At 45.8% G+C, this 27914-nt stretch overlaps 1 protein-coding gene across 1 annotated transcript in view; it reads left to right on the top strand.

Moving 5' to 3' along the window:
* PAPPA2 (pappalysin 2) overlaps positions 1 to 27914 on the top strand; it is a 169733-nt gene that overhangs the window by 16130 nt on the left and 125689 nt on the right. Inside the window, exon 2 of the mRNA XM_016154370.2 lies at positions 1984 to 3055. Coding sequence (XP_016009856.2) covers positions 1984 to 3055 — 1072 coding nt within the window. The remainder of the gene's footprint in view (positions 1 to 1983; positions 3056 to 27914) is intronic.

Here is a 27914-nt window from a genome sequence, read left to right as displayed (position 1 = left end):
ACAAACATTTGATCACTGGCGAAATCGCCAGCCCCGATGACTGAGGTTGGCAGCTTGCATCGCATTGCTTCATAAATACGTACTGCACAAGTGCACGGGTCCTTTTGTGGTGTTCACGTATTTCTTGGGCCACACTTGTCCATCTGCAAGCTTTGGAAACTTTCTTTTATGTCTTGATCGCGGTTAGATCTAGTGTGCAGGCAAGGCCAATAACCTTGGCACGTTTCCTGCTACAGTTACTCTGCGTGCTCTCAGGACACCAGAGGCATTTGGCAGCAATACAAAAACCTCTACGTATTTCATAACTTAGGTAGTATGAGCCCCTTACTGTGCTATATAAGACATACCTTGACCTCTTTCGCCCCAGGTACCTCCATTCCTGCTGTCCTCACTGTGTGATGATCTTCTGTAATTCTTTTGCCTGGCCAACTCTTACATGTTCTTCAAGGATAGATTTGGGTCTCGTCCCTTCGGGAAGTCCTCTCTGATCTGTGGGTTGAGATTTGGCTCTCTTTTCGCTCACCTCTGTATCCCTCGATCTGAGTTCTGATTTTATTCTGAAGTAATCTCCTATGTTTCTCACTTCCCCAAGAGACTTCCCGTGGGCAGAGACCACCTTTTCTTCCAAAGCTGGAAGAGTGTTGGTGTCTGGCTTGAATGGGGTGTTCAGTAAACGTTCGATGGACCGAAATGGCTAATTCCAAGTGGGACGCTTTTTCCCAGGAGGAGCATGACAATGAGATGAAATGTGAACTCTTTGTGGGTTAGTAGAGTGACAGCCCTCCAAGTAACCAAGACTGATTCTCTTCCCACCACCTAGGGGTGGAGCTTGGAGCTCCCAGATTATAAATTCAATGTTGGGGCTAAACCTGTGTTTGTCTGAATACAGACTGCAATTCCAGCCTCACTGCAGTTTGGTTTATTCACTCTTAAGGGAGAATAGAATCAAATAATTCTCCCTTCACACCCTCCAGAGTCGAGGAATGGAGCTATGTATTCTAAGAGATTCCTGGGAGGAGATGGTGGGTTCATGACCAAAGATGGAAACACTTAAGGCCTCCAAACTGCCTTTAGCATTTCTCATGTTACGTATGACCTGACTACTCCTTCCTCCTGCCAACTTATTGATGATCTAATTATCTACAGGTGTTCCTCCTTTTGTTTACTCAGTTGGACTTGGTAGTCTTGTGCGTCCCTTGAGCAAGGTGGCAGAGTAGCGAGTGGTGAGGATCTTCACCCACCTGGCCAGGTTCCCTCTGCTCTGCACTGTGGCGGGCACCATTGGCTATAAGACAGTCTTTCTTCTAACTGATTTGACCAAGTTTTCAGGCTAAGGCCATGGGGCAATGCCATTTTGCCTACTCTGGGGAGCAACGGTTCTTTGTGGATGGGTGTCCTTGACCTTAGAGAGACACTAGAGGGAATAGCGGGCTGGGAATGACGTCTGGGTTGTACGGTCTTCTCCGGTGGGACTCCTTGATTCATCAGCTCCTTGTTTTCCCCATAAGAATCAGCATTTCAGTATACATTAGGGAAAATGACCTTCTGAGGGCACGAGAGAGTACCGTCTTTTGTAAAAACTATGACTGCCCTCATGGCTTTGAGGAAAAGAAAAGGGACTAGGGTCAGAGAGACAAGGCATGGACTCAACGTCTGCATCAGGAACATTGGTGACAAAGTGCTCGAGGATGGTCGTCGCTTACATTAGACGTCCCCATTACAACTTCCAATATGGTTATCTGGGAGTAAAGAATGAGCTAAATTTGATGAAATTTCAAATCAGCTTCCTTTAGGGAGAGACGTTGCTGGAGGGCCTGATGTGGGGCTACTGAGCAGGCATCTTAGGGTGGGGGGAATCTGTGTCACTTAATTTTTTCCCATTAAAAACCTGCATTCTTGCTATTCACACGGGTTTTCTTCTCCCTTTCTCCATCCCCCCTTTGTATCTGGTCTTTCTCCCCTCGATCCTTCCTTCTTTCCCAGGTGTGTTTGATAACTGCTCCCACACTGTCAGTGACAAGGGCTGGGCCCTGGGGATCCGCTCAGGAAAGGACGTGGGCAGGCGAGATGCTCGCTTCTTCTTCTCGCTTCGCACCGACCGCGTGAAGACAGCCACCGTTGTGACTGGCCACAGTCGCTACCAGCCAGGCACGTGGACGCACGTGGCGGCCACTTACGACGGACGGCGCATGGCCCTGTATGTGGATGGCACTCAGGTGGCCAGTAGTCCAGAGCAGTCTGGGCCCCTGCACAGCCCCTTCATGGCATCTTGCCGCGCTGTGCTCGTGGGAGGGGACAGCTCTGAGCACGGACACCGTTTCCGTGGACACCTGGGCACGCTGGTCTTCTGGTCAATGGCCCTCTCGCAAAGCCACCTGCAGCACAGTCCTCAGCATCCGAGCGGGGTGGAGGAGCTGGCCACGCTGGTCCTGACGGCCAGTTTCGAGCCCCTGGAAGAACAGTGGGCCCCCTTTAGAGAGGAGACATACCCACGGCTCGAGGTTCTCCAGGGCTTGGAGCTGGAGCCTGAGATCTTGTCGCCTCTGCGGCCCCCGCTCTGTGGGCAGACGGCGTGTGACAATGTAGAACTCATCTCCCAGTACAACGGGCACTGGCCCCTTCGCGGGGAGAAGGTGATACGCTACCAGGTGGTGAATGTCTGCGACGACGAGGGCCTGAACCCCACCGTGAGCGAGCAGCAGATCCGCCGGCAGCACGAGGCTCTGAACGAGGCCTTCGGCCGCTACAACATCACCTGGCAGCTGAGTGTCCAGCGGGTCCTCAACTCCACGCTGCGCCTCCGGGTCGTGCTCGTGGGCTGTGAGCCCGGCAAGATCGGCAACGACCACTGCGACCCCGAGTGCGAGCACCCGCTCACGGGCTACGACGGGGGCGACTGCCGCCTGCGCGGCCGCTGCTATGCCTGGAACCGCAGGGACGGGCTCTGCCACGCCGAGTGCAACAACATGCTGAACGACTTCGACGACGGCGACTGCTGTGACCCCGAGGTGGCCGACGTGCACAGGACCTGCTTCGACCCCGACTCGCCCAGGAGGTAAGGCCCCGGGGCTTGGGGTGCCCTGCTCTAGGGCGCATTTCTAGCATCATTTTCTCCTTTTGGCTTCTGGAGACAGAAAGGGGGTTCACGTGGCTCCCAGATAAAACATGCGTCCTCCAGACATTATTGTGCTTTCCTGAAGCACTAGGTGTTGGGTTACGTAATTAGGGACATAGAGATGACTAGGACAAGGGACGGCCCTCGCAGTACTCACTCTCTGTGGAGCACACAGCAGTGTGTGTGGTGTGACGTGCACCTGAAGACGGATGCACCAGGTGCTTGAGACACCTGAGCAGCTTAGCCTGTGAGAGGAAGCGGGGGGTGGCCACGGAGAGCAAACAGGTGCGTGTAAATAGAAACCAGTGCTCCCGGTCACCCACGAGCGCTCTGCCCGCGGTCTTAGGTCCCCGCGGAGCAGCGCGGATCCGTGTGGGGGCCTCTTACATGCTTGGTCTCCATGCAGCAGCTTCCTGAACACAAGACATCCTACGTGTGACCACACGCCTCCTTTAGGTGACGAGCCTTTCCCTGCTGCTCACTGAATTCCGTTCTCCACATAGCACCTAGAAAGATCCTTTGTAAAAGGCGAATCCGATCCTGTCATTCCTCTTCTTAAATTTTTTTTCCCGCTGTACCTTGAGTAAAATGCAGACCGTCTGCCTGGCTCACAGGCCCCGCTGCAGCCAGACCCCTGCCTGTCTCTCCAGCTTCCTCCCCCAGTACGATGCCCCGCGAGGCGCGGCCTCCCGGACTCTCTTCTTTTCCATGGGATAATCAAGCTTGTGTTTTGCATGAGCCAGTTTCATCTTCTTGCAATCCTTTTCTCCCTCCTCTTCAGTTGATGGATTTTCTCTTGTCATTCCAATATTTGCTTAAGTGTCACCTCCTGAAGAGGACTTTCCTGACGCCCCAATTTAAATCACCCAATCGACCACTGTTACGCCAAGTAATTTCAGTTCTCTGAACACCACTGATCACCTCTGATGTTTTCCGCGTGCTTCCTTTGTCTGTCCCCTGCCCGGAATGTCAGCCTCATGAAATCGCGGCTCCTGTTAATCAGGACACTGCCAGTGCCTAGAAAGGCAGCCGGCCCTTCGTCGTTTACCTCATGTTTATTTTAATGAGCGATTGAATCCAGTGTGTCTTCCAAGGTGAGACGGAAGTCAACAACAGAATTTCCATTGGACGGTCTGCTCGAGGTCTGGGGAGTTTTGGAAGGAGGTAGGAGAGAGATGTGGGAGGTAAACTTGTTAATTTGTACGTGTGGGCAAGGCTTCTCTGTTACGGACCTGGCACCTTGGTACAAATTATAATAAGGCTCACACCTGAGCTAGGGCGTCGTGTTGGTGGGAGGCAGGAGGACTGGATCTCACCTCCCACTCGATCCCTACTTGGCTGCCTTTGTGTTTGTTGATCACAATTCATATGGTAATTCACTGTGTCCTGTATGCGGGCAGTCAGTTAACACCAGTTAATAGGTTTGCCTGTACTTCAGGCACGTGATGTCAGGGGTTGAGTGTAAGATTTGGAATCAGGAAATATAGCCAGAGTCCTGAGTCCTCACTACTTAAAATTAGCTATGTAAATTGTGTAAGTCACTCTCTGCAAGTCAGGGGGCTTGTTGGTAAAATGGGGGTGATTGTAGTAGTACTTTGCATTACCTATATCCTAGGGTTTTTTTTTTTTTTTTTTTTTTTTTTTTTTTTTTTTTTTTATGAATCAAATGAAATAAGGTACGGAAAAGTGTTTGGTAACTCTAAAACTTCTCAATATACAAAAATAGTTCTAAACTAAACGTTAGTTATTATGATTATTAGAGCTGACAGATCGGCAGCCTTTGTTTACATAATAATACACAGGGAACTGATCACATTACCAGAAATAGTCACATAAGAAAGATTCTGTTTGGGTTTGGTTTCTAGATTTTGATAACCTTAAGCAGAAACTAAACCTCAGTTGTAACAGTGGTTGCCAACTCTCAGGATTCCCAGAGAGGGAAATCTGGCTTGTTTTCATCTGTCTCCTCGTTCCTTACGGCGGCCCGCTGCTCTGCCTGAGAGAGCTGTCTCTCCAGGCGTCCACGCGTCCTTTTCCTCAGTGTGGCCTTTCGCCTCTCTAAATCCTTACTGCCACTGCCCCTATCTGGGCGTTTATAACTTACGCTGCAGAGTCGCCATGGTAACTCATCCCTCTTTATCTATAGACCCAGAAGTGTTTCGAACCTTCTTACCCCTACATGCAAAACTCAGTGGAATAAAAGGAACTATTTATACTTTCCGATAGTTAAAAATATTTAAATCAAAGTAACAAATGTTCATGGTTGAAAATATCAAATCGTACCGAAAGACGTCAGGAAGGAGACAGTCCCCTGCCCACTTCCTGCCCCTCCCACTCCACTCTCTGGCCTGGCTCCCACGTTGAGTTTACCTGTCTCTTCTGGCAATTGCCTCTACAGCTCCAAATATCACATGACTTGAGTCGTCAGTTTTAAACATTCTGCGTTGACTGGCTCTCATGATAAAGATGAGATAACTTTTCTACTGCCTCTCCCTCTCCACCTTTTCAACATAATTATTTTACTGTTTTTGGTCGAATTCGTTATACACATATTCATGTACAATATCACGACTACGAAATATTTTTTGTTGTTGTTGCAGAACAAAGTGTTATTCTGTTATTCTATATTTTTTTCTGGCGTAGTTACTTTCCACCCTCCCCTACCCCTTAAGTTTCTAGTTCCTCCCTTTCTCCCCTTTTCCCTTCCTTTCTTCTTTCCTTCTTTTTTGCTATCTAATGTCGTGTTCTTTTTTTCTTTTTTTTTTTAATACATTCTGGAGCTCTTCCTTCTAGTGTATTCTGTTTCTCTGTCCACTTTCAGTTGTGACCAGCCATCTTTAGGTCTGCTGCACAGCTGTCATCCTGGAACTTCTGTTTACTGCCTTTTTTTTTTTCCTACCCTATTTTATTGGAAAACACTTTCTAAGAAATGGTGTTTTAGGAAATTTTTTTCTGAAAATACATTTATCAAAATGTTTTTATTTTGCCTTTGCACAATTACTGACAGTTTGTCTTGGTGTAAAATTTGAGGTTGTGAAACATTCTCAAACTTCTGAAGAAATTTATTAATTGCCTCTAGCTTCTATTCTGATGATTCTGTGTCTTTTTAGAGGTAGAAATTGTTTCTTTTTAAAAATGGTTTAGAATCTTAACCTTGTTTTAGGGATAGTATGATAACATTTTTAAACAACAGGGTTGACCTTTTATCCTTCTCTTGTTGATAACACAGTGGTCCTTTAAATTTCGACCCTCCTGCCCCTCACCTCTGGCAAGTACTATTAGATTATTACTTTGATTTTTAAAATTCAGTTTTCTCTGTTCTCTTTTTCTACTGAGATGGATGTCCTGAATTTATTCTCTGTCTTTTTTTTTTCTTTTTCTTTTTTCTCTCATATGGATTATCTCTTGGTTATTTTTTTTTTGGGGGGGGGGATTTCCTTGAGTTTAACTTCCAACTCTTCTATTGTTTTTATTTCAGCAATTATATTTTTAAGATCTTATTCTTTGGTTTTCTATACTAATCATTTTTATTTTAAGAATGCAACCTTTTTTGATGCTAAAAATGAGATCCATTCAGAATTTTTTTCTATGCACTCTATCTAATTGATCCGTCATCAATTTTTTCCTTTTTTTTTTTTTCTTCTAAATTCCTCTTTGTCTTTCATGTTAGAGGATTTCCTCAACCATCTAGTGCTTGCTTACAGTAGGAGCCACGCTTTTACTTTTATACTCATGAACTGGAAAGCAATGGTAATCTGTGAATTCCCTCTTTTGGGGGAAGGGACCTGGAGCAGAGCCAAGGGGAGAGGCGAGCCCTTCTCTTCTCAGGCCCCTTACATTTATTTATTTCATTACAATATCTTTTTCCTTCTCCCATCTTCTCCCTTGTGTTCCTTATGTTGAATTGTGATTATAACAAATTTTCAGTGTTTTGCATAACTCTGGCAAGACCTATATTTTGAAAACCAATTATTCCTAAGATGCCCAGATGTGGAAAGCTGAGCAGAGAGTCTCGGTGCTAACAACTCAGCAGAGGGGCTTGGTAGTTTTATATGAATTTTAGGTGTTTCAGTCCAGGCCAAGGCACTACAAGCAGAGCATGGAGTGTAGACCGCTCTTCCGCACCGCGGTTCATTTGAAAGCACTTTGGATTCGTGGAGACGCAGACCCCTGGAATTCTTGAGGGCCTGGGACTTGGTGTGGTTATCGATTGACTCTGAACTTAGGCAGGATCCCTATCACTGCAATTAAATCACAGAACTCAGGCTCACGATTCCATTACATGTGACCCCGAAGGGAATCCAGCTTCATCAGATGCCTTGCCAGATGTTCACTGAGCAAACAGAGTGTGTCAGGCACAGAGCCTTACTTGGGAGCTCACGGTTTAGCGGGGATAGCGGGGAGGCAGAGGAGGGAGGCACCTGTAGGTAGATTCCTAACATGCAGGTGCAACGATCGGTGTGCGAGCAATCCTCCTCATTTCTCAGATCTCACTCAGCAGGTCCCCTGCCCCTAGCCCAGTGAGAAACCAGAACTCTATCTCAAAGACGTCCCTCTCCCAGAGGGTCTGAGAGTAGGGCAGAGCCTGAGGAATCCAGCACCAAACATCTGTAGCCCAGATGGACTTATCAAAGGGCGATTATTTATCAGACTTGGGGCTGAGCAGGAGGAGATATGAATTATTGATACATTACCCAGCCAGTTGAACAGAATTACTAAAGGAGGGGAACTTGGCTTGCGGGCAGCCACGGCTGTGTGGGCCGGATGCCTATTGCTACATAGTGGCTTCTCCGAGAGAAGGTCTGCAAGAGCTGAGGAAGGAAGGGGCTTGAGAGTCCGTCCCCGTGAGAACACAAAGGCCACTGACCACTCCTCATGACGCGTCCTCCGAAGCCTGGCCGAAGGACACTCTCTGTCCTAAGGGAGACTCGGCTTCGCTGATCATGGCGGGCTTCAGTTTCTTTTTGGTTGCGAACTGTTTCTTTTATTTTTCCCAACCTACTTTCCATCTCTTATCCTCTTTCTCCTTTTCACACTAGGGTTGAGCTTAGTGTCCAGCCAAACATGGAACAGTGCGCTTGCCTCTGTCCGTGGTTCCCGTGTGTCCGATTTCATAATCTTGTTATCATGCCGAGAAAAATCACCAAATAAATACAAATAGCCGAGCACAGTTTAAGCAAGCCATCGGTCACCCAGCGTCAGACCGTGCTCCGAAGCGGATGGGGGACAACGCCTCCCGCTTGTTCGGTGGGCCGAGGGCTCTGTGTGTTGATGTCTCACTGCCTCGTCTTTGCTTCATCTCCTGAGTTTTGCTTCGAGGGCAGAAGGACTGCTGTACGCAGCTATGCTGAGAACCCTGCAGAGGGTGGGCAGCGGCAGAGAGAGTGGCGTCTGCAGGTGTGCGCAGTACGGCGCGTGTATCCTGTGGCAGGGGGGCAGACACACGTGACACCGAAGGGGAACTTGGTGCCGCACACACCTGGATGCTGGAGATCAGCTGTGCCTTGCTTACCCCATCCTCTGCGGCTGTTGAGCTAAAGGAATGGTCAGCCTGGGCCCTGCGATGGCGGGTCTGTTAGACGTGAGCCGGGCTTCACGACAGGTTTCTTTTGAAGCTGGGATTCTAAATTCCCTGCAGCCAAACAAACAAACAAACAAAACGCCTACACCAGAAAATAAGTGTAAGGGCAGAAGAGGGCAGAGAAGTGGAGGAGAAACTTTAAAATCGAACAGCAAGAAAAGGTCTCAACCTCCCCGCCACTGGCCCCTTCCAATCGTGCAAACAATGTGAACTCTAAAGAGACTGGCCTCACCTTCTCATGCTCATTTCACCCGGCAAAGAGAATAGGAGGGAAGAAGTAAGAGAATATCTTACAGGGAAGTTCAGAAAGTTTTCCTGCAAATAGAAATGTCTCCTGTTCGTTTCCCGACAGGCCAATTTCTTCCCGGTCCCAGTAGGTACCATGTCATAGAGTAAATGACATCCAGTTTCTCCGTTCAGCTGGCTCAGTGACCCTCCCTTCCGAGGTGAGGTGAGGTTGTTTTTCTCCATTTCATAGTTTTTCCCCTCGCCAAAGAGGCTTGCAAGTGAGCCAGGTGGTGCGTCTGGGTTAAAAATATTTCCTCTTAGAAAGTTTTTAGGAGAGACTCTAGTCTCCAACCAACTACATCCAACACCAAGATACTTGGGCGTTTTCCTAGTAGTTAGGGTGCCGGCCCTGGTGTTCTGGCCGGATGCCAGTGTCTCAGGTGACTTCACTTAGGGGTCCTGTCCTAGGATTTAAGCCTAAGAACCCAAAAAAACCCAACTGCACATTTATGAACATTTTCTTTTTTCTTTTCTCTAGGAACCCTGTTTCTATGTTACTTTAGTGACTGAATAAAAGTTAAACCTTGTTGCTGGGTCTTCCCCTAGCCCGGGGAGGTGGGTCGTGGAGTAGGTGGAGCACACAGTTAGCTTGGACATCAGGTTTGTTTTTTTGAGGATTTGTTTCAACAGAGTGTCAGCCTCGCGTGGAAGCTGCTGACCCATGACTTCCCTGAACCGCAGTGGCCTCTGACCTCTCACCAGGAGCTCTGTGGACCTGAGTCCCATAGCTTGATACTTGGGTGACGCTTGCTTATCCTCTGCCTCTCAGTTAGGATGTCACTTCCGCAGTCCTGGGAACGTTCCTTTTGTACTCAAATCGCTGTCTCTTTTGCATCGCTTCTCATCCCGGGGTCCCCCACCTGTGTTACTACAATAGCGTCTTCACTGGCCTCCCCACTTTTACTCACAGTCCCCACCCCGAGTCTGGTTTTAACAAAGCAGCCGGGGGAATCCTGTTAGAGCGGAACTCGGCGCTCATCCCTCTGCCCAGAATTCTCCAGCAGCTAGCTTCCCAGCTCACTCAAGGTCAAGGCCAACAGCGTGACCCTGACCTGCAGGACTCCACCCGATGTGGCACCTCTTCCTTTTGTGGCCTCACCTCCGCCCATGCTCCCCCTTGCTTACTTAATTCCAGCCGTGCTGGCCTTCTCACTGCCCCTTGACAGCCACCCTTCTCCCGCATGCTTTGGGAGTGGCGTCTCACTGTGCTGGAATGTTCTCCCTCCAGAATTCCAGAAGGCTAGTTTTCCCACTTCCTTCGAGTCTTTTCTCAAAGTCACCTTTGGCGAAGCCTTCCCTGGTGACCTCATCTAAAATTTCACATACCCTTCTGACTCTTAATGCTTTCTTTCCTGTTTTAGTTCTGTTCTTGGAATTTCTTACTAATGAGCTGTATGTTATATACATTTTAAATTTTGCTTAATGTCCATCTTCTCTGCTAGAATGAAAGTTCCGTCGGAGAAGGGGTTTTCGTATGTTTGGGTTACTATTTTAATGCCTTCTCACTTAGAACAGCAAAAGGAATAAGAAGTGTTCAACAGATTTGACGAGTGAAGGAAAGCTCTTCCCCTAGTATGGTGATTGGCAGACTGTGGCCCATGGACCAGATTTAGCCTACCACCAGATAAAATGTTATTGGAATGCGCTTTTATTGGAATCCACTTGTTTACACATTGTTTATGGCTGCTTTCATGTGGCGAAGTCGTGTAGTTACAATGGAGACTGCGTGGCCCACACAACCTAAAATATTTACTATTTACCCCTCTACAGTAAAAATTTGCCCCCTGCCCAAACACATATTTATCATACTTACTGTAATTACCCGTTGCTGTCTGTCTCTTGCACAAGACTTTAAGGCTCTTCGTTTACAGTTCTTTTTTTTTTTTCCTTTTACTCTGTCTTGTTTATAATTCTTGAATGTGGGAAGTGCTCAACTGATATTTTTGAAATGAATTTGTGTATATATATATATATATGTACGTGTATATGTGTATGAAACATCAGTGACATAGGGAGAATGAACGACAGTGTTGGATCGGGGTTGGGTAGGGTGGAGTACGCTACTCTGCATTGGAAAACGGGGTCTTCAGAATCTACCCTCTCATAACCCCTCCTACTTGACTCATGACCGTGGTAGAATTGCCGTCTTCAGAGGTAAGTCAAATAACTAAAGATACCCATGAAAGTGCGAGTGTGTTAGCCGGGGAGGGAAAGGCCCTGAGCAGTTCCATTCATTGCCTCATTGTTTGAGGAGCGGAGCTCCCAGGTGGCTCTGAAAGTGAGAAACATGGAGTGAATGTTGAGGACCAGTTGAGAACTCGTCAACTATAGCGGCCAGGAAGAGGAAGGGCAGGTCCCCAGCAGGGAGGCGGCTCCCTCCCATCAGATGCAGCCTCTTCGAAATGATGCTGCAGGTTAGCAGGGTCCCTACCAGGCGTGTTGGTCAGCCGTTTGTGGTTGCCAGGAACAGAGACTCACTCAAGTTAACTAAAGAAAATGGGTTCGTTGTACAATTACATATGGGCTGGAGGTGGAGCCAGACGGGCTCGAGCACCCCGTGTCTTTCGCAGGCCACAGGGTGCTCTATGTCTCAGTACATCTGCGCCATTCGGGCCTTGTCACTAGTTGGTTAGATTACGGAGTTCGCGTCTCCTTACGGCTTTCCATTGAAACTGAACTCGGCTTGCCGGGGCCCCCTCTTTGTCTCGTTGAGTCATCTCTTCAGACTCATATCTCACTGCCAATTACCCCGGTTTCTTGCAGAGTCTTGCTTCAGATTCTGGAACGAGCCTGTGGGGTTTGGTCCCACTCATCTTTGTCTGTCACATCAGAAGTCATAGGTTTCTGGCCAGCCTCAGGTTCAAGCAACTATGGCCAAAGGAGTGGGCCATAGGGAGGACTCCTGAGGGTTCCCCGGGCAGCCCTCGCGAGGTGGTGCCAACACATGGGGTGCAGCGAGCTGGGTTTTCATCTTGGGGGTGAAACTCCTGACAGGCACCATTTCCTTAGACCTTCGTTTTCCTAGTAACGTAACCCTGTTTGTCTATCTCTCTGTCTCTCTATCAACCATGTATCTATTTTACCAATGAAGTAAAGAGCTTTGCATGGATTCTCTTATTTAATGCTCACGATAGCTCCAAGAAGCAAATATTTCGATTATCTCCATGTAAGAAAATAGGAATTTAGTTAAATAACTATCTTATGGCAGCGGTAGAAGAGGGATTAGGTCAGACGTCAGAGCCGGTGCTATCAACCCCCATTCCACACTGTGTGTCAGGTTTAAGCCTCACATGCCTAACGAAGAGTTCAGCTCAGAGTGGGTGTGCAACAGGTATTTGTTTAATTATATAATGATCATTTTAGAGAATATATACTTGAAGAGATGAGGGATAGGAAATGGAAAACTCTAAGGCCTTAGTGTTTAGAAGGGGCATTAGATAAGAGGTGGTTTTCTTAAAACGTGAATAGTCAGGAGCAGGAGAAAGTTTATTAAACGAGGGCAAAGATATGAACCAAAGTACCGATTGTCATGTGCAAACCTCTTCAGGCCACTATGAGAAGAACAACTTGAAAGGAGGGGACTTTTTTTCCCTAGGGAAGAATAAGAAAGAGAAAATTAGAAAAGTGACTTTGAGGGGGCCTCACGTGTTGGGCTTAGGGATTGGAACAGTAGGCAGTCAGAAGCCATGTGACGTTCAAAGGAGACAATACCCGTTGAAAGGACTCACACTGAGAATACTTCGTAAGCGAAAGTGTTTGGTGAGACGTTGCAGTGGCTTCAGCAGTCAGTTTGAAGAGATGGTGGACGTTTGCAGGGGGATGTTGAGCGGATGATTGAAACAGATGTGGAAGAGCTATTTACCTCGGCGTGGAATTTAACCGGGGCGAGATGATCCTTGCAGAGTAACGAGGAGTCGCCACGGACAGAAAGCACCCTGACTCATAGGGCGCCTGCACCCTGCCTCCCCTCCCAGGCCCCCTTCGCACGTGAGCGTAAATGCAGCGTGGAGTTGAGGAGCATCTTCCCTCTACAGCGCTTTAGAAACGATTGCTGTTCGGGCGGGGGGGGGGGGGGGGCCGTGCCCACCGCCTGTGTTTGCCACCCAGTGGATACTCAGAATTAGCTGCCGAGTAAATGCTGCGCAGTCGTGGGGCGCAGAGCACCTAGGACTATGACAGATTAGGGATTCCAAATGATTTTACGTGAAAATGTAAAGAATCGAATCCCGGGCTCAGCCCGACACCGTGAGAATTTACAGAGATGAACTTGGATTTTAGGATATAAAACGTGCAAACAAAGCTGGTGGATATTTGTGTTTTCAATAATCAATATGAAAATCATCGTGGGCATAAGCTTCGTATGACGCAAAAGCGTGACGTGGCCGTTAAAAATACGCCAACGATTTTGGGCTCTGTTAAAAGGGATAGAGTGTTCAGATGGCTGGAAGAGATGATCCCTCTAGACACAGTCCCGATCAGGCCCTGTCTGGAGTCTGTGCTTAGTTCTGGGCAGCGGGTTTTATAAGGAACATCAGCAACCTGGAGCCCATCCAGCGTTTGGGGAGGAGAGCGGTGATGAGCAGGACGATAAAACGGCCCCTTTCTCCTGCAAGGATGGGATTTTAACTCTTCCCTGCTTCATCGAGGGGCCAAAATAAAGGGTGTCTTTTGCACTTCATTCGTTGTATTCACTCACCCACTCTTTAATTAATTCGTTCCATTTCTACATTTACCGAACACCTCTTGTGTTTCAGACACAGTGGCAGGCGCTAGGGACGTGATCCTTGTCTTCAGAGTCGGGTGGGAGAGACGCATACGTGGACATAATCACGATACCGAGTAGAGTCAAGCCGAGCGCCGTCTCTCGCCATCTTTGCCCCCTGCCCACATCTGAACGTCTCCAGTGTCCAGCCAGTTTGTCTCTACTTTTAGTCTTCCTCCATTCTAACCCCCAAATGTACACTGTCATTAGAATAACTGTTCCAAGAATCGTGTATATGTTCACCTCTTCCCAAATGGAAGGACCCAGTCGTGGAGGGCATGGGGTTTGAAGTTGTTCTTGAAAGATGGGCAGCAGAGACCAGCAGGAAGGGTGCATTAGCTGGGAGAGGAAGTGCAGCAGGGGCTCGGCACCTGGTATATAGTGTAAGATGATATAGGACGATAACAATAATAACGATTGCCATTTATTCAATGACCTTACCATTAACTGTGAAAATATGGCAGCATCACAGGGCGTTCACAGTCCAGTGTTAGAACAGTTATTCAGATGGGCTCCATGTGGAGCATAATACTTTCAGTTAAATGAGTTTTATAATTATATCTAACTCTCCTGCTCAATAATTTGGTCTGCTCCTTTTCTGTAAATTTTAATCTAATGGGAAGAAGTCTTCACCTCTAATTCTGTCATTCTAGGACCTTCCTGTATGGTCAGAGATCCTGTTATAGGTAGCTTTGAAAAGGCCTATGTGGTACGGTCTGTCCTAATTTTAGGGTTCACGGGGAGCTGCCCCGGCATCTTCATGCAATCAATTTGATCGGATCACCTTATTTCAAGAATTTATTATGGCCAATACTCAAACTCAAATATAAGGAATTCTGTTCTAATGCTCATTCCAAAGTTTTTCTTACATGTTTGGAATTTCATTTCTATGGGAAGAGAAAGCCTTGTGCATTTCGAATGCCTGTTTCTAAATACGAAATGTATTCATTTCTTTCGGGGTTAGTGATATCATGCCTTACTGCAGATAGAACTTACGGTATAATTTATACTTTCGTGTGATATAACGATTTAAAATGAGAAATGTATGGATAAGAAAGAGGGGGAAAAAGGGAAAATGAGGACAGGTAAGAAAAAACGAAGTCAGTGTCGAATTCGGTGTGTGAAATGAGCACACACGTTAGAGTGAAGAGTTCGACCAGAATTAGCTCTGAACTTGCCAGAATTGATACGAAGAGGGAGACAGGGTAAGCTGCGTAGCTCACTCTGTGATAAGATGAAAACAAGCAGCTACTCAAGAGAGCAGCCAGCACAGGTCGTGATACTGGCCAGAAGTTCCCCCTGGGGACCCCGCGTAGAGAAAACCGGAGCGGTGACAACCCCCTTACATGAAAATCGAATATTCTCTTAAAGAATCATCCTTGAGTCTGCTCCTGAGCAAAAGGTCATTTTTGTCCAGGAACAATTTTAAAGAAGAACAGTAATCGAAAGAGTGGCCTTTCGCGCGAGCCAGAGAAAGGACCCATCTCTCTCTGAGACTAGAGGGAAGGAGGTGAGGGTGGACGCAGGCGTCTGTGTGGTTGGCACACAGGTGAGGATTCGAGAGAGGTTTGGCCTGATGGCCTTGACCTTGTCGGTGAACAGAGGGGCAGCTGTCTCCTGAGAGGGAGGAGATTGCTGACAGAGAAAGGGCTTGAGGAACGTGGAGATTTTTCGTAATAGCCCCTTTTCAGCCAGTCTTCGTGTCCTGACATTAGAAGGAAACTTATGTGTCTAACCCCATTTCCTTCTTTCATGGGCTACTGTGAAAGGTGGTTCTGAAAACAGCTGCTGTGAATCTTTAAGGGGGTGGGACCAAGGTAAATTCTGAAGGACGTGAGCTTACCTGAACTCAGTCATGGAATAGACCTTGGAGGTCATTTAGTTTAACCATATTACATTATGTTACATTACATTATGCATGTATGAGGAAGCTTGTCTCAAGCCACACAGCCAGCTGATTATCTGATTGGATGACCCAAGGGTGGGGTCGTCTGACTCCTACTTGTTCCCCCAACTGTACCCAACTATTCAAGCCACTAGGCAGGAGACAGAAGATGCCATGTGTAAGTCTCTGCCTCCGTTTCTCCATCTCATTCCATGCCTCTGCTTCACTCCATAGTCTCAAAGCTGTCTTTCAGGGATTAGAAAAAGAAGTTTGAGATCACAGACTCCTTTGCCTGTCTGGCCATCTGCTTACCTGGTCTACTAGTTTCACATAACGTAATCATTAATAGAGTAGATGTTGCTGGAGAAGGAGAAAAATAATGAGATAGATCAAAAGAGGATGGGAACTAAAGTTCATAATGAGAATAAAGCCCAGGGCTACCAGTCGTCGTGGGTAGTGTAACCCCCAGGAAATTAGAACGGGCTGACTCTGCGGCGTCCCTGGCTGGGCACCCTGCTGGCTGGGTGACCAAATCTCCGCAGTTGGCACGGAGAGCAGCATCTGAGCCCCCATTTAAAAAGAACCATTGCCACAGAAGAAGTTTGGAAATAGGAAAAATTCCAACAGGGAGCAGACCGAGAAAGCCATGTCATTTTTCCCGAGCTGGCAGCATTCTTCTGTTTTGAAGAATGAACAAATCATTAACCCAAACCAGGGTGAGGGGTGGGGAGGGAGGGCAAAAGAGACAAAGAGGTTGGATGGTGAAGAGAAGGAAGGCGATGAGTGGAAGAAAGAGAGAGCTGTGCACAGAGCACACTGGCTTCCTTTTCCTTTGATTGTGAACTTGCTCCTGAATTTGCCAGCCTGTAATAAGAGTCCAGTGGAGGTCAGCTAGCCCCTTCACTGCCCCCTTAGCCATCTCCCTGGAGATAGGGAAGCTCTATTAACCGGGCTATCTACTGTCCAGATAACAGCCGCATCTGGTGCTAAGCCAGCCTTGCCTGAAGCCTGTCCAGTGGCCTCTATTATTACTTATGGAAACTTGAAAAGTTGGCCAGAAAGTAAACAAATCCTTGGAGATTGTATTTCTTAATTTCCTTTCCATCAAGTTGCATGTGGGGCACCTCAGGCATCTAGAACCTTCGCGTGGTGTCTCAGTGGGGGTTTGAGGCAATGATCCGGTCCATTTCTGAGTAAAGCGTGGTGTGCGGAGAAGCCCCCACGTCAAAGTGAACTCCACGGGAGGTTGAGGAGGTCCTCTTCAGGGACTCGGGCCGTCTCATCGGGCATAACGACTCGTCTGAAAACCTGAGTGGACCTAAAAAGTCTCTCACAGCTCTTCGTTTTATAGAGTGCTGTTTAACTGAGTGGGTTCCCGAAGCGTAATATTGGGAAGGATTCTGGGACACTTGGGGACTTCCTGGCTATTTCCAGAAGGGGCCATGTACATACAAAATTCATCGAGGGCTGTTCAGCCAGTGAAAACACTTCCTGACACCATCGTAGAGCCACGTGCTAAGCACATGTTCCCGGAAGGCTTTTTATTGCTTCATTTCTGTTAGTACATCTTTTGCCATATAAGGGCTCTTGGGAACATATTTACCCAATTAATTCTGGAAATGTCAAGTTACTGCCTGGCACTGTCACATTTCTTTAGATAATGGAAGAAAATGGAAAACATTGCAAGTGAGGCTCAATTTATAGAAATTTATTCTATAAGCAGATACTCTTGGAAGGGACTGAGGACCAAAAGTAAAATAAAGTTTTATTTGCATTTAAAATTTATGGACAGTGTCTCAGGATAAACACTAGTTAATCTCTCCTTTTCCGTATTTTCCTAATAAGGGCGTAATAACATTGGCTATCCGGACAGCACACTCTCCACCTGCCTTCAGGTGTGGAGATACCGGCAAGAGATAAAAGATTCCACAGAGAGGGGTTGAGAGGGAGGAGAGGAGGGGGTGGGCAACAGAGTGTGAAGGGAACAGCAACAACAGAAGACCCCACATGGGAAGGAGTAATGAGAGACCAGGAGACACCGTTAATATAGTCACGGGAGGGGAGAATGTTGCTTCACGGATGTGCTAATAGCTCAGTCTGTTTTTCTGAGGGGCAGACATCTTCCTTGGTAATTCATGGATCTGAAAGCTACTTGGGGTCTTCTGAGATGTTTCCAGATTAAGTAGCTGTTAACTTAGCGAGTGTTCATTGTAAGGGAAGATGACAAGTCTAATATTAGGAAGAATGTAATGGGTTCACTCAGAAACCCAGACGAGGCCTTGGACGCTGTAATCCTACCTGGTGGTCAAAGCTGCTGTCCTCACAGTCGTCACCCCTGGCCCCTGGCTCCCTAACCTGATGTTTGAGATGACCAATACCCTTGTGAGTTTTTACCCATATGTCTCAATCGGACTTCACTTTTCCAAGTAATTTAGCCCACGCAGCCTTACGTTAAAAACAACCAGAAAACTATGAGAGAGAGAGAGAGATACAGAGAGAGCGAGAGCGAGAGCGAGAGCGAGAGAGAGAGAGAGAGAGAGAGAGAGAGAGAAAGAGAGAGAGAGAGAGAACTGGCGATTGTCTTAGACAAAGCCAATTTTTTAGCAATAGAGATTAAATTTCCATACAGAACTCCAAGAAGAACCAGTCGATGGCAGTGATTTTTCTCTGGCACAGGTGACTCCCAAGAGCCACCTGCTCTGTCAAGTGAGGGCTCAAAATTAGGATCGATGGCCTGTCTATTGCAGTGACTGCCTCTAGGAGACACAACACTACCTCATGCCAGGAAACATTGCTCTCTCTGCCTTTCTTTCTCTCTTTCGAAAAGAGTAGTGAAGAACACTTTCCACAAATTTCGAAGTGTCTTGTGTCAGAACTATATTATTCATGTCGGTCATCACTTGACTGCCTCTTTGTGGTGTCCTCGTTGGTCAGTTATACTTAAATTTAAAAAAGTTCCACAGTTTTCTTTTAATTTGACACCTAATAGGGCAGTAGGGTTAGGGTCTAGAATGCATGCAGAAGAAAGCCCCATGGGGTTCTCAGCCCAGAACGCCAAGCTTAAGTATAGACCTGGTGGGCATGGCTGCTTGCAGAGTCCATGAGAGGTGAGCAGTTGCAGTGGACCGCTCGTAGGTAGAGTCTATACAGTGAGTTCCTGGGGGAACAGAGACAGTTTACCTTTCTATTTTGTGTCAGGCGCTGAAGGAAGTACATTTTACACTTTTGTACCATTTAGTTACCATTCTGAGAGATGAGTATTATCCTCATTTGATAGAAGAAACGACCAAAATCTCTCACACTCGGCCTTGTGTAGTCTTGCACAGAGAACATGGTAGGTACCTAGGACATTTGTGCTAAATAAATTTATCGAAGATATAAATATACAAACTATGGTCTAAAGAGGCCAAGAGTGACCTTTAAAGAGCTAACAGACCCTGGAATGATGACCTTAGGCCAAGGACTGTCCCCAGGGGTTACTTATCAAGCCATTTTTCTTGTGTTTACTATCAAGGTGTCTTGAAGCAAGTGCTCTTTACTGACAATCTTGACGGTGGTGAACAATAACAGTGCAGTTTTCCTTCTGAAGTTGGGGTTTCGATGCTGAGCACAGCCGAGGTTGAGAGAGTTGGTAAAACATGATGGCGAGCTCTGTCCAGTATAATAAAACTTCTAAAATCATCTGCTTTCATCAACTCTGATTCTGCCCACCTAAGTCCAAGAGAAATAAAAATAGGGTCAAGTGACAAGGAAAGTCATTGAGCAAATTAATAGCTTGAGGGATTTTGTTCCCTCTATTATCATTACGATCATTTGACATCTGTCTCAAGAGCTTCCATTTTGATTCCCACTCTCTGGCCTGCTGTTTTTTCCTCTCTCATTCCATTCCCGACGAAGGCCCCTTGGCTAGTTGAGTCAATGCATCTCTCACTTAGAGAGGTGAACTCTCTGATGATTCACTCACTGTTGGCTGTGTAGATCGCTGGGCAGTGAAGAGGCTCTGGCAGCAGAAAGCCATTGAAACGAGTAGTGTAAACTCCCACAGTGCCAGGGAGAGTTGGAACCGACCTTCATGATGGTTGGGCCGAAGAAAGAGCCAGTCCTCATTTCACCTGGGGCTGTCCCTGCTGAAGTCTTCTCTCCCTGAGCAGCTGGCTGCCTTTTCCACAGGGGGCAGGACAGAGAGCTATCCTGGCACTCAAAGGAGTGGAATCAAGCAGGCAGACTCTGGTTTTCCAAAAGATCAGATTTTTGTTTGATTCATTTTAAATTTATTCATCAGTAATTTGCTGAGCATCTCCTGGGCTCCTTCCTTTATTTTGTGTCCATAAATAAATCCATTAGAATCACTGTACATCTGGGCAGGTACTCTACCTGTTTCCATCACCTACCCAAGGAAATGGTGTGGATGATTAAAGTAATAACAAAAAGACTTAGAGTTCCTTGAATGCTAAACCTTATAAATTATGAGTGAGTGAGCCCTCACTGATCCCCAAGTAACAGAATAGGTTATTTTGGTTCAGGTCAGTTACTTCATCATTATTGGGACAAGAATAAATTAAATGCATGCCAAATAGGGGATATTATTATTACTAAGGCATTTAAGATCTTTCTTCATTTTCCTGAGATCTACTGTTCTATTCTCATCTCTTATCATGTCTCGAATACACAAAACTTCTCATTGTTTTCCAAACCTGTCAGTCTTCTTCCCATGTTCATGCCTCCCTTGCTGGAATAGGTCTCCATCCTTCATCTGGTACACTTCTTATTAAGACTTAGCTTAGTCATTTCCTCCGCTCCCATTTCTTCATGCTTTCCTGTACGTGGTTGGCACCTCTGTTGCTATGTTTATTATTTGAGGGGGTTTCATTTGAGGGGGTTTGGGAGCAAAGCCTACTGACATTGCTCAAGAGAAAGGCAGAGAGAATGAGAATGATTGCTATCTCTTGGAAATATGCAAGGACAGATTGATCTCTGGTTGATAATAAATTCAAGCAAAGCAGAAGATAAGGATGGGTCTGGCAGAATGGTTTTAAAAGTTTCTTTAAACAAAGATAGCCTTGTATTTGCCTTTTCCTTTGGTTTATCTTCTGGAATTGAAACTGTCTCTCAATTGTTGAATAAAGACCTACAGTTTCCTATTTCTAAAGAGCTTGCTTACCGACAAAATTCAATTTTTCTTTCTAGCTCTGTGCTTTGCAAGACGTAGTGCATTTGACAGGTCTTTTATGTTAACAGCTGAATATGGAATCCTAGGCTGCACTTATGATTTATGCTACCCATAAAACTTAAGGCCTTCATCCAGCAACAGAAAAGCAATCCAGAGGTGTGTAAACAGACCAACCTGACCCCCATCTGCAATAGTTTATAATATTTTCCCAGGGAGATATTTACTCCAGGAACTCCCTCTGATATTAACAAGTTATACACAATATCAGAGCCGGCTTCCTTTTGAGTGGGTAGATATATGTGGACACACAAGTGCTATAAATTCAAAGGAACTTAGTCCATCAGAAAACGGTTCCTGCCACCAGTTGATATTGCCTGAATTTTCATAAATAAAATATTATTTTCATGATTTCAGCCAAATAAGTTGTTCTTGTTAAAAGGAGATGTAACCTTCTCATTTAATGATAGGTCAAAATATTAAATACTGGACTCTCCAAGGGGGTGATCATGAGGATGATGGGAAATTTCAGCATGAATGTCTGAGTTCTCAGAAGTCCAGACATGCAGGGAGGCAGGTGGAAAGGTGGGTCTCAGATGAGACTGGCAGAACTGCAGATACCAAGATGGAATTTAGAATTTCAGATCCTGACAGAGGCCTGGTGTACAATTTTGGCTGGGGTCCAATTCTGTGTGTGCTTAGGGTATTCAGCAGATAATAAGGAAATGAAGGTAGGGTCATCGACACAGGTATAAGTTAAATGATCAGAACTGGGTCATATGGCAGAGGCCGGATTATGTGATATAAAGACAAACACAATCGTTATCTTGCAGTGTAATAGGTATTATGACAGAATATCTCAATCGTGTTTGGAAGCACTTAGGTGGATCACCCCAAAAAGATTGGGGACAAAGAAAACACTTCCTGGAAAATGTAAGATGGAAGATTCTTAAAACATTATTGAAGGTTAAACACATACTGACCAATATGTTAGGCCCTCAGGGACACAAAGTTAAATGGGATGTAAGTCCTGCCTTCAAAAGCTCACAGTATACGATGATCAATATTTAATCAGAAAACATCAGTGAGAGTTAGCTACATTAGACAGAGAGGTTGTAGAAAGCTTCCTAGTGGTGAACTTTGAGTGATGACTTATTTAGGTAAAGGTTATTACTATGTGTGTTAAAATACTTTTAGCTTTACCTAACTGAATATATCTTATATATTTATAGGAAATAAGTGTTTGTTTTTATAAATAAAAATATTCTAGGCAAAATAACGTTATGCAAAAGCACACAGATGCGAACTAGCAGCTGAGGAGGATAAAGCTGGAGCAAAAAAATGTCTGAGGGAAAAGGCTCGCGATGCCAGAGAATTAGGCGAGGAGGAGATAATGAAACTTCGTGTGCTAAACTATGGGGAACAACTAAAGAGTGTTTAAAAAGACGTGAAAGATTAGCACTTTGTAGAACTATGGAGAATGGGTTGCAGGGGGACAATGCAGACGTTATTTCGGTAATTCTCAGAAGAAATGACAAATGCTTAAGCTAAAAGTAGTGACAATAAAAGTGAAGAGAAGAGGATAGATGTCTGAGGAATGTTTAGGATTATAAAGGCTTCGGGAACCGGCAGAAAATGGGCAGGGCCTGAAGGAAGGGCTGACTCGTGTATTTATGGCACAGACGACTGGGTGGCAAACGCCATTCACTGTGACGAAGAATTGAGGAAAAATCGCTTGGGAGCGAAGAGTGGAGGTAAGAGGTAAATTCAGCTTTAGACTAACTGAATGTGAAATGCTCAGAGATACAGCTAGGTACAAATATCCTGCGGAAAACTGAATATGCAATTTGAAACTTAGAGAACAGCCTGTGGATCATAGATACTGTTTTGGCAGTCATCAGCAAATTGATGACAGTTGATGCCATAGATTTTGATGAATTCACCCCAGCAGAATTTGTAGAATGCGAACCCCAGACGATTAGTTAAGTGATAAGGAGTTGGAAGAGAAATCCTTTAAAGAAGGTGGGGGAAAAACAAAGGTAGAGTGAATCCAGGAGGCTGTGTTATCACAGAGTAGCAGGAGGAGAGAATTTCTTAAAGGCTTACAAGATTGATAAACAAAATGTGGTATGTCTATGCAATGGAACATTACTCAGCCAGGAAAAGGAATGAAGTATCAGTACATGCCACAACATGGATGGAACTTGAGAACATTACGCTAAGCGAAAGAAGCCAGTCACAAAAGACCACATATTATATGACTCCATCTGTGTGAAATGTCCAGACCAGGCCAAGCTATGGAGACGGAATGCAGATTAGAGGTTGCTTAGAGCTGGAGAATACGGGACACAGGGAGAAAACAGCTAAAGGATGCGGGGCTTCTTTTTGTGGTAATAAAAATTTTCTAAAATTGACTTCGGCGACAGTGCACGTATCTGCGAATACACCGAACACGTCGAATTGTCACTTACAGTGGGTGAACTGTATATTATATGAATCCCATCTCAATAAAGCTGTTTAAAAAAAAAAAGAGTAAGAAGTAAAATCACCAAGTGTAATAAAATAAGGACAGAAAAATTTCAATCAGATTTGAGGCTACAGAGCGATCGTCGGCAAATGTCGTGATATGCGGGAGCGAGATACAGAGGACAATTGTTGAGGAGCCGATGGGAGGTGAGAACGATGAAGGCTTTGAAGAACCGTGGCCGAGGATAGCGCGAGCGGGCGGAAGGGGCCGGAAGGGGCCCAATGAGAGCAGAGAGGACGGGGCTGACGGGAGGTGTCGCCGTGCGGCTTTCCTTTGCTCAGTAAGCTGGGGAGCACGTTTTCTAGGGTCGGGTGGGGTTGGCTTGGGAGATGGTTTAGGGAGGGAGCAGGGAATGGAGGAAGTCGCTTCCTGGAGACGCTCGGGTTGCTAGGCAGCAGAGAGCATGCAGCCGAGGCTGAAGGCCAACAGTGAGCAGTGACACCCATCCGTGTGGTTGTATTTTATTTCTTTAATCAGCTCTCAGGAAACTGGACGGAAGCACAGATGCTGAGATCGATTCAACCTTGAAAGTTTTGTGGGGCGCTTCGTGGCAGGAGAATCAGATATCAAGATGAACGGCTGTCAGGATGGCTGGGCTGGGGCGGGCTGGGAGGTAAGACGGTGAAGTGGGAAAGCCCTGGGCGTGTCTAGGTGTCTAGGTGTCTTGGGGGGGGGGTGTTCAAACCTTATGTTAGCAATGGAGCTGTTTGGCTGTAAGAAATCAGTTTAATAAACAGCCCCCAAAGGGCTTCTGCAGCAATGACCTAGAGGCACACCTCTCAGCTGTCCCCAAGTAGCCTCCTAGGGTCCGAGGGCTCTTGGGGAAAAATTGAACATCGCTGCTCTGTGGAGGACTTAAGGAAGTGGATTAGTAAAGACAAGGCATAGAAGAGCAATAATGTTGACAATAGACCAGTAGCCAACGACAAGACAAAGCTGGAGGAGGAGGAGGAGGAGGAGGAGGAGGAGGAGGAGGAGGAGGAGGAGGAGGAGGAGGAGGAAGGGAAAGAAAACACTTGGTCCTGAGCGCTCGCTGCGTATCAGACGCTGACTGGCCTCAGTGCTGTGCACCGAATCTTCACAGTAGCCGGCTCAGTTCAGGGACCCATTATCTCGGCTCCCACAGATGGGGACGCTGGCAGGCAGAGAGGTGGATCACGGGTACCTGGCTCGTCTGGGGAGCGGTTTCCTGAGGGCTTCACGAGAGCGACTCAGTGCTTGTCTCAGAGGCGAATGACCGGTGCTGACTTACCGCACTTCGGGCCAAAGGTGGGCGCCATAGATGGGGCTCAGTCTGCGAAGCGCGCGGCGGCCCTGGAGAGGATGCGGGGCGCAGGGGTCTCTCTCTTCCTCTCTGTCTCTTGCCCCGGCACTTGTTTCCTTCTCCCTTAATTTCCTGTTTTCCACTCAACTTTCCTCAGTCCCTTTGGTTTGGAAATTAATTCTTCCTGGGTTTGTTTTTCTTTTTCTTTTTTTTTTTTCCTAAATGAATTAAAATAATTTTCAGGCTGACCTTTTAATGTCGTTTCCAAAATCTTCCCTCGTGGCTGTTTTATATTTAAGTATACTGTACCACAGGAGGAGAATGAGCATTTTATTGTGTGGCACACATAGATTTTATTATACAGTAATTTAATTATGTGACAAATGAGGTTGCAAAACTGACGTTGCTGACGGCACCTCGCAGAGCGCTGCCAAATGCCCTCAGATAACCTGAGTTACCAGGAGCGAATCCTGGAGACCCGAAGCCCGCACGTCCAGAAGTGCCAAGTGGAGTTTGTCATCAATTCTGAAACCAGGGACTCAGAGTAAATAACACAAAACAGCTTCAACCTTATTTCACTGTACCTCTGTGGTACCCACATAAAATGGTTTCTTATTGATGTGTTCTGCTTTCGAGACTACGAAAGGGACAGTGTCAACAAATACACTTGTAAAGTGACAATCATATCAATTAGCAGAGAACTTCTGTTGGAGCGACTTCATTTTACAGAGACAAATAGAATTTTCAGAAGTACCTATTTGCCTGTTTCTTTGTTTCCACATTTCGATCAGGGAAACTGAGGCTGAGGTTTTAAGTGACTTAAAGGTTGGCCAGCTACTAATTTACACAGCCAGGGCTCGAATCCAGTCTTGGAACTTGGGTAAGCTCTGAATTTAAATAGCTAGTGAATATCTCTGAAGAAATGCTTTCTCAGAAAGGTTGGTCATTTAGAGTAACCAATTGGCTTGAAGGTCATCGGGGAACATTGGCAAACAAATGTGCTTCTGTTAAGATGACTTCCAGACTGGAAAGTTGGTAGAATTGGTGAGCCGATTTCAACTTCTAAGTTTTAACCTAAATATTTGGGATTGCTGACTCAAAATGTTTTCCATAATTAAAATTTTATAGACTATGGCCTCACAAGTTTTGTGGTAGATCAGAATAATCAGCTTTTTAAAAATTTTAATGTCTGGACTCTATTCACATATATATATTTTTAAACAAATTTCAGAGGTGATTGTGATACACAAAAACGTTTGGAAATTCTCAGTATAATAAGTGACACATTTTTTTTTTTGAAACACAAAGATCTAGGTTTGTTCATTCATAAAGCAAATAATTGCTGAATGTATTCTGTAAGAACCTAGGTTCTTCGTGGGAGACTAAAAGAAGACATATTCCGTGAACTTATAATGTGATACTGAGATAAATATAAATGTGAACCAGAGTAAAATGTGGTTACATATTAAAATGAAGTATAGGGTTTCATCGTAGCTATAATACAGCAGGAGTGAGGAGGTAGGAATTAGGTTGTATGTCTAAAGGAGACAAAAAATTCATCTGGAGATTGATGGATTGATAAACTTGGTAGGTGGAATTTTGGGGTTTCAGGCAATAGGGGTAGCGTGGGTGAACATTTGGGAACATTTCTAGGTATCTTCAGTAAATGGAAAGCAATGTCATTACCCCGCATCGGGGAACGTGCAGAAGCATAGGGAACGAAGGCCAAAGAGCAAGCACATGACAGATCTTCAACGGAAAACCCAGGGTCTAAAACTAATTATTGGGCAATGAAAAGCCATGGTGGGTTTTGAGCAGAGACTGACATGGCCCCCACTTATTCCCTGAAATGTTAATTTGCAGCAGGGTGCAGGACGGATGGGAGGGGAGACCACCTGAGTCTGAACAGATAGGTTACTGGACTCACTAGGGGGAGCTAGGGCTCCCCCACTGCTTACCCAGAGTCTCCCCTCTGTGACAGTCGACGCAGCAGCATTTTTCACGGGCTCCTTCCCCGCCGTTTGAATCACAGGATCAATGTGGCAGATTCCTCCAGGCCCAAGTGTTCAAGTCAGCCCTAACCCAGTGGAAAGTGGCACCATGGTTTTTTGTTTTTTGTTTTTTGTTTTTGTTTTTTGTATGCCCCATATATTGTAATAAAAATAGGGGACTTATGATTTTAATAGGAATTGTATTGAAGGAAAGAAATCCTGAAGACACATTCTAATTCACAGTGATAGCATGCCCTTTTAAGAAATTTGGAAGAATTTGATGACTTTCTTGATAATTTGGAGATAAGAAGCCATGGGATCTAATTCCATCCGTGTGGCTTTGATTGTTTGCCCATGTAGGAGTGCATAGTACTGGCTCTTGATTCAACTGTTGGTGGCCTTGGCCTCTTAGAAACATCTTTATTTTCTCTGCTCTCTGCCTACTCTTTGTTTCTTTTCTTATTTTATATTCTAATCCTAACTTTTTTTTTTTTCTTCCCTGTCTCATTTTCCTCTTCTCCTCACTGCCAGTGTCTTCCTTAGCTCCTCTCAGAGGGGTCACCATGACCATTTTCTGTGGAAGAAGATAGGGTGGGGATGATTTGTTAATCATCGTCTAGGGTGGAGATCTTTTCTTTTTAGTCGAATTATCTCGGTATCATCCCAAGTGCCTTTCACAGTGCTAGGAAATGGTGACTTCTCAGAAAGTCATTTTTGAAAGAACATACATCAGATACGTTTCTGTCCTTAATAATGAAGGCTGACCCTACTTGAACTTTTCAAGAAAGTCATGATCTCAAAGCTTCTCTTCCATTGTTTTATAAAGTACCTTATACTATAAAACCACATCTTGATTTTTGGTCTGAAAGTATGTTCACCCTACCCATGAAAAGTAAACATGCATCTGTACCCCAAACACAAAACATACTGAAAAGAGAACATTCTTCGGGTATTTTACATACTTTTCTTGGAAAAGGCCAAAATGAAAAAAACCAAAAAAAATGAAAGTAAGAAAAAAAAAATTGAGTGGCAGGAAGGAGGAGGTGGTGGGCGGGGACTCTGTGGGTCTCGGCAGCTGGTAGATGCCTTCCAGGAATGATTTAGCTGTGTTTTTGTTGGCGGGCTCAGCGCAGCCATTAGAACTATTGAACAAACGTATTGTTTTGAGTTTTCTTTGGCCCAATCTTCCCTATCATTTAGGGACATGGAATTGCACATTCGCAGGGAAGAGAGTGGACCGGATGCCAGCGAAGTCGGTCCCCCCTCCGCAGCATGCTGTGGGTGGGTGAGCAGGCCCGAGGGGCGGGGGTCGCGGAGAATCCCCAGCCCCTGCG

Source organism: Rousettus aegyptiacus, unplaced genomic scaffold (assembly GCF_014176215.1).
Source record: "Rousettus aegyptiacus isolate mRouAeg1 unplaced genomic scaffold, mRouAeg1.p scaffold_m13_p_17, whole genome shotgun sequence".
NCBI classification, from domain to species: domain Eukaryota; kingdom Metazoa; phylum Chordata; class Mammalia; order Chiroptera; family Pteropodidae; genus Rousettus; species Rousettus aegyptiacus.
The sequence above is the reverse complement of the archived record's forward strand: the minus strand, read 5'-3'. Positions and strand labels throughout refer to the sequence as shown.